Raw genomic sequence first — 11629 nt, 5'->3', positions numbered from 1 at the left:
GTGAATCTGAGATAAATTAGAAGAATGTCAGGAATAAATTTTTCCTTGAAAACTAGGAACAACTAATGTAATTAAATTATGAGGCATTGACTATTGCATAGAGTTTTAGCATCAACAGAAAAGCTCACAAAACATAGGTGAAAATCAAAAAAGGGGGTTGGAACCCTAAGGTGAATAATTTTATCATCTCAGATCACTTGGAAAAAAGCAGTGAGTCCAAAAGATGCGGGTGAGAAGCTTTCTCTCTGCTAATCCCTAATGTTCTGCAATAAACATGTGGAGGCAGAAGAGAGAGAGATTATTATAAAGTCTATGTGGTATAGAGTGAAGGAATAAGAGAACATTTCTGATAAGTATTTTCAAAATTTGGAGAATCATTCCTATCTAAATTATTCATTTAAGGGACTAAAATATAAGTAAGATGTTTCTTGCCGCATAACCCTCAGCTAATCAGGCTCTGAAAAGAACAACACTGGACACTTTGACTGTGGTAAAAAGCAGGGTTTACTCACTCTGGAATACTAAGGACTGATGATAACCTTAAGCAGCACCTTATCTCTTTGGTTGAGGTTCTGCTTTGTTTTGTTGAACAAATCTCTGGGGTTATTTTCTGTTGTGCCAGTCATTTAATTTATTTTCTGAATCAAATGATGAGAATAAATATTGTTTTGAATGTAAACAGCATTACCAGATATATCTTACATCTTGGTGTGCCATCTGCCTAATTTTGAACCTATAGGATGGGAATCAAAGCATTGTGAAAAACACCAGGTGATTTCCTTGTAGCCGAATACTCTTGTCCCTCTTGCTTTTCTTTTGGCTTTCCTGCTGCATGGGTCATGGCAATAAATGGGAGTTTTCTGCACACAGATAAAAAATTCACTTGTTGAAGATGTTAGTCTTCTTGACCAACTCCTATATTGGTACAAACATGTGAGAGCAATGCACCTTCTCAATCATTTCAAATTTGTGGTCTTTGTTAAAGCAGGTAAGCTCTTGCCTTAGGAGACGTAGCTTTCACATTCTATTATAGAATTTTCCATTCTGTATCCTCTGGATTCTTATTTAAAATTTAAACTAATGTTGTTCTTTCTACTGCATAAGAATATTTATACCACTTTATGCTTAGTAAGTAATTAAACGTATACCTCAGTTAAAATCAGGACAGTCTCCATTATTCTAAGTCCTGTTCCTGTTCCCCATCATCTTACATAGGAACCTTCCTCTTTCAATGGTTTATATTAAAAAACCTAAGACAATTGAAATCAACCCTATAAAAATTATGCTACAATTATTTTAAACCCTAACATAACAGTATTATCTTTGACAGGAATCTGAAAATCAATTTATTTCTTATCTTTTGATAGATATTCATTAGTATGTTCTATCCTATTTTGTTGCTTATATTTTGGAAAAGTTTCTTAATGTTATAATAGTATTACATAACTCCTCTACTTATCCATTTATTCATTTTATTTATTCTGTAATCTATTCTAAAAATTGCATTGGATAATGGTAATATATTAGCAAAGAAGACAAATAGTGCCATTACCCCCTTGGAATTTTCAATCTGGTAGTAATAATAATAAGAGTTTTCTGAATATTATAATCTGATATAATATACTCAGAGAATATGTAATAGCAGAACAACTCAGCACTGAGAAACTGTTGTATGAGCTGAAATGTGATTAATAACTAGGATGTTGAGAAATAGTAAAGTCTGTGAGGTCAACTTAACTTGGTCAGACTTAAAAAGAAAATAAGCACTCTTCTTTATATATATAAAGATACATAAGATATCCACCACTTCATTTTTCTACCCCAACCTACTTTAAATATACAAGTAAGACAAATGGTTTACAGTATGTACAAACTAAAAACATAATCTCTGAAAAAGAAACCTGATTTAAAAAGAACTTATATTGTATGATTTTATTTACCTGAATGCAAAATCATAAAAAGTAGATTAAGTGTTATGAAGGCATGGGGCAAGGTGAATGGAGAATAAATGTTAATGGGTATTGGGATACCTCTGGAAGTGATAAAAGTGCCCAGGCTGTAGAGAGTTCTGATGGCTGCACAAGTGCAATATACTAAATTCTCTGAATTAAATACATTAGAACATGACTTTCAGGGTAAGTGAATGAATCTCAACAAAACTTGTACAAGAAAAGTCATTATTGATGCTCTAGTAAAGATTTCACAATAACTTATTAATTAAAATAAATTAATTAACAAATGTACATATTCAAGGTGGTTATCCCATGTATAACCATAAAGTAATTACATTCCATGAAGTTACAATGAGCTCACAAGCTCTCACATATCGGGTCTCAGGACACTATTTGCATCATATATGGGGGGTCACAATAAATCATCATGAAACCAACTTTTCATGTACAACCAAAGCAAAAGAAAGGCCTCAGAGGGGAAGAGAAGGAGGAAGGAGGAAAACCATAGATAAGAGAACCTTTAGAAACATCAAAAAAACTCACAGATCCATTTTCATAATCCAGAAACACCCCAACCCGACCCAGAGGCCTTTGCACATGCTGAATTAAAGGTGGAGAGTTGGTGGAGAGACTATAGCGATTGCTCCTCTTTGAGGAAATTAACAAAAATGTTTCATCAGAATCAATAACGATATTGGTATCTGCTGTCCTGGAATCTTGACAGACTCCCAGAATCCAGGTGGAGGAGTGGGTCACATCCACTTCCCAGTAATGCCTGCCAGAGGTGAACACTTGTGCTCCCCACACAGCAAAGCTCTCCACTCCCTGGGGATCCATGGGTGCACTGCGATGGTCATCTCCAAATATCACACGTCTCACATCCTCAGAAAGGCTTATATAGCAAGGAGTCATTTCCGTGCTCAGAGCATTATCCACTGACAAGGAAAAAATATTATATTAGTGAGTGCTATGAGGGACAGAGGCTCTGTGGCCCAATTATTCACTTCATTTGCTTTTCTTCCAAGAAAATACAGAAAAGAGGAAGCCAAGAGAGTTCAGCGCCATGCATCCATGAAGATGAAATGTCATTAAAACTCTACAGCACATACAATTATATACTATTCCTTAAATAATAGAGAAAAAATGTGACCATATCACTGGGCGAAGTAATGATTTAATGTCTACTTCTGTACAGTTTATTTCAGGACATATCTAAAATGTTTTTTTTCTTTAATAGAAAATCTTCTTGTATTATTTGTCTTTAAGATCATCAACAGGTAGACATCACTTTGCCGTGATATATTTATTGGAATGTAAGTTATGCCTGTTATAGTCTCAAACCTCAAAACTTTGGTAGAAATTGACATGTGTAAAGTTTATAAGTTTCTGAAAGGAATACTCTGGCTTTACAATATCTCTTTAGCTCCTGATTCAATCTACTCTGTGTTCCTGCCCTCTGGTACCTAGACCTGCTCTCTTGAATGGAGCTAACATGTTTAGGCCATGTTCACAGATCCCTCCCCTTTCAGTTGTTACGTATCTGATGGCATTAAAATTGTCCTGATTATGGATATTTTAGTCATTTTTTTATCAAAATGCTCTGATTTTGTAAATAATAAAGGTTACTTGTAGAATGCATGTAAATACACATAGAATAGAATCAATTAAAAAACATTATGCCAAATCTAACCCTCAAAATTGAATTAAATTGAACTAACACGAAATACTGATGCCACCGTGACAACTAGTGTCTCCATAACTACATGATCTGAGTACTCTTTGTCCTCTTATTCTACAGACAAAGAATGTACATTGCTTTACATTTTCATCAAACTCTAACTCAGGAAATTGAGTTTTGATCTTTGTAGTATTACTATGCAGGTAGAGAAGATGCACATGCTTTGGAAAACTATGTATTACCTACATGTCAAAAATTATAAAACTTAAATGGGAAAAGCCTCGACCAAGGGATCCAATAAGGAAATGATTTGAGGCTGGACTGCCAAGCAAGCTGGCTCTTACCTCTGAAGTTGTTGAGCATGTCTAGGACTCCAGTTATGCGCCATGAAGTGAGCTCCGGGTTCACTGGCTGGGGCTTTTGCATCTGTGCCAAATCAGCCCTGCAAAAAAATGGTCTCAGTTATATTTCCAGGCCCAGAGCTAATCACACAGTCATACAAAGATATCATATTTTCATATAAGATGTTTTCTCAGAATTCTGCCAGTTTTGGTTAACTGCATGTATATTTTATTCCACACTCTAGGGGCCATACAAATGTTACTTTTTCTGAATTTTATTGCATAAAAACCCAATTTCCCAGATATGTTGTTTTCAGACATTACACAACTTCTAAAGTCATTAAAAGACATTGCATCCCTCTGCCCATCACACCCCCTGAGGGTATGCAAAAATCCTGGAAATATTTCAGAGAGCAAAAATCTCAGACAAAAGTCTTTGGGATCACAGCCTGTAACTGTCACTAACGCTAGTCAATGTCTAACGTAGAATATGCACTGAGACAAAAAGCTTTAATCTTTTGAGCAAAACAAAGGAGTCTAATTCCAGCCTGAGAACCCTGCTGCTGAGGATCCTGAGGCAACCATTTTCCTGAGGTCTTTCCTAGAACTGGGTATATTGTGATGGAGCAGGTCCTAGTCATTGATGCTTCTAGGAACAAAACCTTCCTCCTCAGCCCACCCAGAGGGAATCTCTCTCCTCCCTCTGTCTTTGGTTTTTTTTTTTTTTTTTTTTTTTTTTTTTTAACCTCCCACCCCTCTACAGTAGAAGACAACTATATGATTCCTCAGAGTAATTTTGTATTAAGATCTGTGGGGTAAGGCTGGACAGGATGGATAAACTGGGAAGAACAAACTTCAGAATGGCAAACTGTTTTTACATATATTTGAATTCATACAAATTTTAAGATGAAAACTTTCCAGACCAAAGAGAAGACCTCAGGCCCTCTTTTAAACCAAAAATGGAAATAGCAACTCAGAATGATATTAGTACCTCAATATGTATACATCCCCTTCATTCACAAGAGAATGAACTTTTCAGAAATAGCATTTTTTTTTAGTGTAAACTCACCTTGCCGATACATTTCTCACATCCTGCAAAAAATAAAAGATAATTTTAATTATGAGAGATTTTTCCTTCGACATTTTTTTCTCATACTCTTGTTTCTTTCTGTTTTACTGTTTTAAAAATGTCAATCTTTTTCTAAGGAATCATTCTAGGCTACATTAATAACAGAACCTCAACTAAATAATGAAAATCTTCATCAGTGGGCATTAAGAAGAAAGGATCTGAGCAAGAGATGGTGGAGTAAAGCAAAGATATCTAGGTTTCCAGTGTCATTAATTTCCTAATCTTATTTCCAAGGAAAGGTCTGACCACACATGACAACTATTAAAACAAAACAGAAGCATATGAGAAACAGAGTACATGGACATTGATGAGCAACTTTTACAAACCTCGACCAGACAAGGGGAAAACCCTCAACATCTTCAGCAAATCACTGTTGTATGGGACATCAGAGAGTGAGGAGGAACTAGGGCATATAAATGGAGTATTACTAACCTTCCCCTAGCCTTAAGTTCTAATGATTTTAGATGATCTCTCTGTTTGGATATTACTCCAAATTATATTGAAGAGAATCTTGTTATATGTGTTCTGCTAAAATGGTAAAAATTTCCCAAAGATTACCAAAATATGCAGTAATAAGTGACTGGACAAATGTAATGTAATGGTGGGAGTCAGACAGCATGTGTCACTTAGCTTAGAGCAGTGACATATGCAGGTGACATTTGCATGTCCTGGCAGCAATGTCCAGCAAGGACTTCCTGTCTCTGAGGATGGACCCTCCCTCCTCACCTGGAGCAGCTCCACGTCAGGCATGTGGCACGTCTCCCACAGCTCTCTGTACATGTCTTTCATCCTTTCTAAATGTTGGGTCATTCTCACTTGACTGTCTTGTAGTTGTTGGAAAAGCTCTTTTGCTTCTCTTTCCAGTGCCTGCAGATGCAGTTGCTCCTCCTCATCGAGAAATATATGCATCTTTTGATATTGAATAGTGATTATCACCTTCCTTAATGAGACATAGTCCTGCAGAGATGTTTGGTTAAAAGAATTACATGTTCTCACTCTCAATAGAAAAGTTCAAATAATTATATGCTGGGTGTAATCAAGCAATTTGTAAACTTTCTGCCTCACTCTTGCAAAGAGTGTTGAATATTTGGTGTTTTTTTCTGTCCATCTGTTTCAATATTCCTATTCTCTTTCCTTTTTTAAATCAAAACTTATATAAAGACTCCTGGTTTCTGTCACTGTGATGCTGCTTTACAGTTCTTACTGAGTCAATTATTTCCTCTATTTATTTCTTTTTTAGGATTTTTCCATATCTGATTCGTCTAAATGTTAAAGAACATTTAGCCATACAACACATTATGCTTTTTTTCTTTTTTACTTTTACTATATTTTAACTCTATATACTCTTCTATTTCTGTCCTCTTCCTCACACCCAGTCTCAGTGAAATGTTGTCTCATCTCCAGTGTGTGAAAAGGTTATACCAACCTTCAAATTTGACTAGAATACATATCATGCTATTTATCCAATATACTAGAATTAATTTGGCTAGCTTGTGTGGGCTGCTCTCTTTGCGATTCCTATTATATCAATTGAAATCACTACATTTTCTTGGGATGAAATCACTATCTTTTAACTGGTAGTTGGAATTTAGCTAAAAAGTATAAGCCAACATTGTGTTTATTTGCATAAAAATAAAGGAAATACTTTCATTCTTACCACTAACGAACGAAATTTGCTAGTTTCCTGATTTAGATTATTTTGTGTCTCTTGATTGATTTTCCATAAATAGTCCATTTCCTTTATAAGTTTCTCCTGCAAAAGAAGCAAGAAGCTTAGCAATAATGAAGACAGTATACTAGATTTCATTCCCTTATCAATTAAATAAAAAGGCTGTAATTGAAAGAAACATAAATTCAAGTTAGAGTGGAGTGGTCAGATTTTACCATGTTAAACAGATTTGGTTCTAATAATTTGGATGTGAAAAGTCATAGAAATATAATAGAGAGTTTTAAGGGACCCTTCAGATAATATCATCAATTTTCTGAGAAACTGGCTTTTATATAAGATGACTTTGAAAAGTGTTCTTTGTGCTGGTCACCTGTTCCACAGCTCCATTCTATATGTTCGAACAATGTTTCTAAGGAAACCTCCTTTAGTGAAGTCTCAACACAGCTATGATTAGAGTGCCAAATTAGTTAGCAACATTGAAAGGACACATTTATGTGTTATGATTGGCATGGAATAATCACCACCTCCACCATCTGCATTCTCATCACCATCATTGTCATAGGCCCTCATCATTCTTATTTGGGACTCTATACATATCGAACTGCCTTAGAGGCATCACATACCATGCATTCCTCAGCAGCCCATCCTATTGGACTGTGGCTGTGAGCCATGTGCTCTGGTGACTCAGTGCAGGGCCCACAGAGCAATTGCTTGTCAACCTCACAGTAGAGCTCCTTAGTCTCCTCATGGAGCACACAGATACTGTGTGAGTTGTTGATGTTCTGAAGTCTGGTCTGTCTGGCTAGGGAAGCCAGCTTTTTGAGTGTAACATTGGTGTTGAAGTTGGACTTCGCTGAGATTTCTCTGCACTCAGGGCAGCGCATTGGTGCTCTGCCTTCTTCCCAACAGAGGTAGAGGCAGGGCCTGCAAAAGCTGTGCCCACAGTCAATGGTGACCGGGTCTATGAAGTAGTTCATGCAAATGGAGCAAATGAGCTCATTCTGGAAGGCTTGCAGGGTGTCTGAATCCATATCTCTGAAAATGAAGAAAAAGGTGAGAATTTCTTTTTCTTATTTTTATTTGCCCTGATGAAAAGGAAAAAAAGGCCAGTGGACAATTTTCCTTGTCTACTTGAGGTCTGTCCAATATGTCTAATAAGTTAGCTCCAGTACAAACTGAGACATAGTAAATGCAAACATGCTGCATTTATAAAGTTTTCCCTCAATAGCCATTGAAGATTGGGTCCAGGACTCCCTGATATACCAAGATCCTAAGATGTTCCAGGCTGTTATTAGTAAATGATGTGGGATTTGTATGTAACCTAAACCTATCCTCCTGAATACTTTATGTCTAGATTACTTTGAATGCCCAATACAATGTAAATGCTGTATAAATGCTTGTAATGCCATACTGTTTAGGAACAGAAAGAAGATTGTTAAAAATATGTACATGTTTGGCAGGGTGCGGTTGCTCATGCCTGTAATCCCAGCACTTTGGAAGGCCAAGTTGAGAAGATCATGAGGTCAGGAGACCGAGACCATCCTGGCTAAGATGGTGATACCCCGTTTCTACTAAAAATGCAACACATTAGCCGGGCGTGGTGGCACATGCCTGTAGTCCCAGCTATTCAGGAGGCTGACGCAGGAGAATTGCCTGAACCCAGGAGGTAGAAGTTGTAGTGAGCCCAGATGGTGCCACTGCACTCCAGCATGGGTAATAGAGTGACACTCTGTCTCACCAAAAAAAAAAAAAAAAAAAAAAAAGTATATGATGTTCAGTGCAGCTGCTTTTTTCCTCCTGTAAATATTTTTTTCTGAGATTAGTTGAATCCACAGGTATGAAACTTATGGATATGAACAACCACTGTGATTCAAATGAGAAAATGAGATGAGAGCCCTCATGGTATTTTTGTTAAACAAGCCATGCTCTCAATCGTTCCCAGTTACTTAGCAAGCTTAAAGCCTGGGTAGACGGTAAAAGCTGAGATGATTTCTCAGTCACTTATATAAGCTGATTCTTATTTCTTAATCTCATTCTTAAGAACATTATTAATCTCGTTCTGTCTCTGTCATTCTCTCTCAATGATTCCATGATGATAATATATGAAAGACACTTAGTATCTGCTATTATTCTGTACTCCCTGCCTGCAAACTCACCTATGAAGTTTGCTCACACAATTATAAATGAAGTAGGTTTTATCTAAGATTGATTAATCAGAGTGGACTATCAACTCCTAAAATTATCAGTCATTAAATTTGTCCTTTTAACTTTAATATCAAAACTCTTCCTTTCACTACATTAATTGTATATAATATCTATACTTTTTAATTTAGAACATTTTTTTCCATAGTCAATTCAGATGATTAGAGAAAACACTGTCACATTCTGAAATAACGAATATTTAAACTATAATAATTTACAAGAATTAATCAACAATTAATTATCTTCTAAAATAACAATAAAAGTGAAGACATGTATTAGGTTTTCCACTTTACAGTAGAAAATCCGGAAACGCAGTTAATGGAAGCATGGCCACCAATTCATCTCTCCTCTTAGTGACTTGGGAGTTGCAGCCTCTTGGGAGCCCTTGTCAGAGGGTTACATCTATTTTCTTTCTTTCTTTCTTTCCTTACTTCTTTCCTTCCTTCCTTCCTTCCTTCCTTCCTTCCTTCCTTCCTTCCTTCCTTCCTTCCTTCCTTCCTTCCTTCCTTCCTCTCCCCTCCTCCTTTTTTCTTTTTTTTGGTTGTTGTTTTTGAGGTGCAGTCTCACTCTGTCACCCGGGCTGGAGTGCAGTGGCATGATCTCAGCTTACTGCAACCTCCGCCTCCCATGTTCAAGCAATTCCCCTGCCACAGCCTCCCAAGTAGCTGGTATTACAGTCACCCACCACAATGCTAGGATAATTTTTTTGTATTTTAAGTAAAAACGTGGTTTCGCCATGTTTGCCAGGCTGGTTTCTAACTCTAGACTTCAAGCGATCTGCCTGCCTTGGCCTCTCAAAGTGCTAGGCTGCAAACATGAGCCATCGTGCCTGGCCATTAAAACTATATTCAACGGCTTTCAAATCTAGTCTGCAAACTGCAAATTTTGAAGAGACGCAAATAAGACCTTTGCAACAAGAATTTTCAAAGTAATTCAACATTTTTAACATTGACTTTGGTGTACATTATAACCATTACTACATGCCAACATTCTAGTGAACATTTTATCTATTTTATGGGTTCTATCGTTGCATGAAACTATGGAAATATATCTTTTCACACTTAAAAACTAACAATACAGAAAAGAGTCACATAAGAAGAATCAAATAGCAAGGCAACACAAACCAGATGTTACAAACTGAAGATACTTTATATTGATTTTCTGTAAAATTACGAAGATAGTTACCTGTTTGCTTAGAAAAGAACCAAGCATGCTGCCAGGTAAATTTAAAGTATTTTTTAAGAGAAAAAGTGAGCATGATGAGTTTACTGCAAATTTTATACTCACAATGCTACTATGAATGGTCTCAGCCTAGAAGCTCAGTAGATATCCAGATTAGAAGTAACTCCTGGTGCTCCAAAGCCCAGCAGCCACAAATCCGGTGGGTCCTCACTGAAGGAGAGAGAAATCTCTGGACAAGCATCCTTTTAAAGGGTATGGGCCCATGAAAGACCACACCCACTTTCTGAGATTGATTAGATTTCGCAGAAAGGGGTAAATTGGCTGATTAGGTTTATAAAGTATTGAAAACCACACTTGGTGGCTCAAAGCTCAACAGACAAGTTCGGAATGAGATGTAAGAAAGTTGACTTAACACAGGTTAATCAAAGAAATATTTTAAGTACAAGAATTATTTCATTAAACATTATCACATGCTAATTTTTTTTTTTTTTTTTTTTTTTTTTTTTTTTTTTTGAGACGGTATCTCACTCTGTCATCCAGGCTGCAGTGCAATGGCTTGGTCTTGGCTCACTGCAACCTCTGCCTCTCGAGTTCAAGCAATTCTCCTGCCTCAGCCTCCCAAGTAGCTGGGATTACAGGCACCCACCACTAAGCCCAGCTAATTTTTGTACTTTTAGTAGAGACGGGGATTCACCATGTTTCTCAGACTGATCTTGAACTCCTAACCTCAGGTGATCTGCCCACCTTGGCCCCCCAAAGTGCTGGGATTACGTGTGTGAGCCACTGCACTGGGCCACATGCTAATTTTACAATTTTGTTTCTCACTCTGTTTTAAAATTATAATTGCTTAAGTGCCTAGCCGTTATGTATCTGAACATGTTCAACGATAAAACATTAACTGGGATTACCAGCACATCTGTACTGTGTAACTCTCTTGTTTAAAAAAGTATAGCAAGGAACACAATTGTGTTTCACGTAATTGTATATATGATGGTTGATAGAATTAGTTGTATCAGCCTGTCTTTCTTCTATTTGCTATTTTGACTATTTCCTAATGATTGTTTTGACTATTTCCTAATGGATTTACTGCAAATTTTATACTCACAAGGCTACTATGAATGGTCTCAGTCTAGAAGCTCTGTAGATATCCAGACTACAAGTAACTCCTGGTGCGCCAAAGCCCAGCAGCCACAAATCCGGTAGGTCCTCCCTGAAGGAGAGAGAAATCTCTGGACAAGCATCCTTTTAAACTGTATGGGACCATGAAAGGCCACACCCACTTCCTGAGATTGATTAGATTGCACCGAAAGGGGTAAATTGGCTGATTAGGTTTATAAAGTATTGAAAACCACACTTGGGGGCCCAAAGCTCAACAGACAAGTTTGGAATGAGTGGCAAGAAAGTTGACTTAACACAGGTTATTCAAATAAATATTTTAACTATAACAATTATTTCATTGAATATTATCACATGCTA

The 11629-nt window shown here is 36.8% G+C and overlaps 1 protein-coding gene across 1 annotated transcript; it reads right to left on the bottom strand.

Moving 5' to 3' along the window:
* Positions 1–2210: 2210 nt before the first annotated feature.
* Positions 2211–10374, bottom strand: LOC126934750 (tripartite motif-containing protein 64C). The gene is made up of 7 exons (XM_050755546.1): positions 10259–10374; positions 7393–7804; positions 6758–6853; positions 5827–6057; positions 5041–5063; positions 3975–4072; positions 2211–2887 (listed from the first exon to the last, which is right to left on the bottom strand). Exons 2-7 carry the CDS (start codon positions 7798–7800, stop codon positions 2394–2396), a joined length of 1350 nt encoding a protein of 449 aa, XP_050611503.1. The 5' UTR covers positions 7801–7804; positions 10259–10374; the 3' UTR covers positions 2211–2393.
* Between the last annotated feature and the right edge of the window lie 1255 nt (positions 10375–11629).

The sequence above is a fragment of the Macaca thibetana genome, chromosome 14 (genome assembly GCF_024542745.1).
Source record: "Macaca thibetana thibetana isolate TM-01 chromosome 14, ASM2454274v1, whole genome shotgun sequence".
NCBI lineage: Eukaryota > Metazoa > Chordata > Mammalia > Primates > Cercopithecidae > Macaca > Macaca thibetana.
This window is presented reverse-complemented; position numbering and strand designations above follow the sequence as displayed.

Coding starts and splice junctions, on each gene's coding strand:
- LOC126934750 (XM_050755546.1), bottom strand. CDS start 7,800: ATGGATTCAGACACCCTGCAAGCCTTCCAGAATGAGCTCATTTGCTCC. Junction 5,064..5,826: donor CTGACGTGGAGCTGCTCCAG/GTGAGGAGGGAG, acceptor TATTTTTTGCAG/GATGTGAGAAATGTATCGGC. Junction 2,888..3,974: donor CATGCTCAACAACTTCAGAG/GTAAGAGCCAGC, acceptor TTTCCTTGTCAG/TGGATAATGCTCTGAGCACG.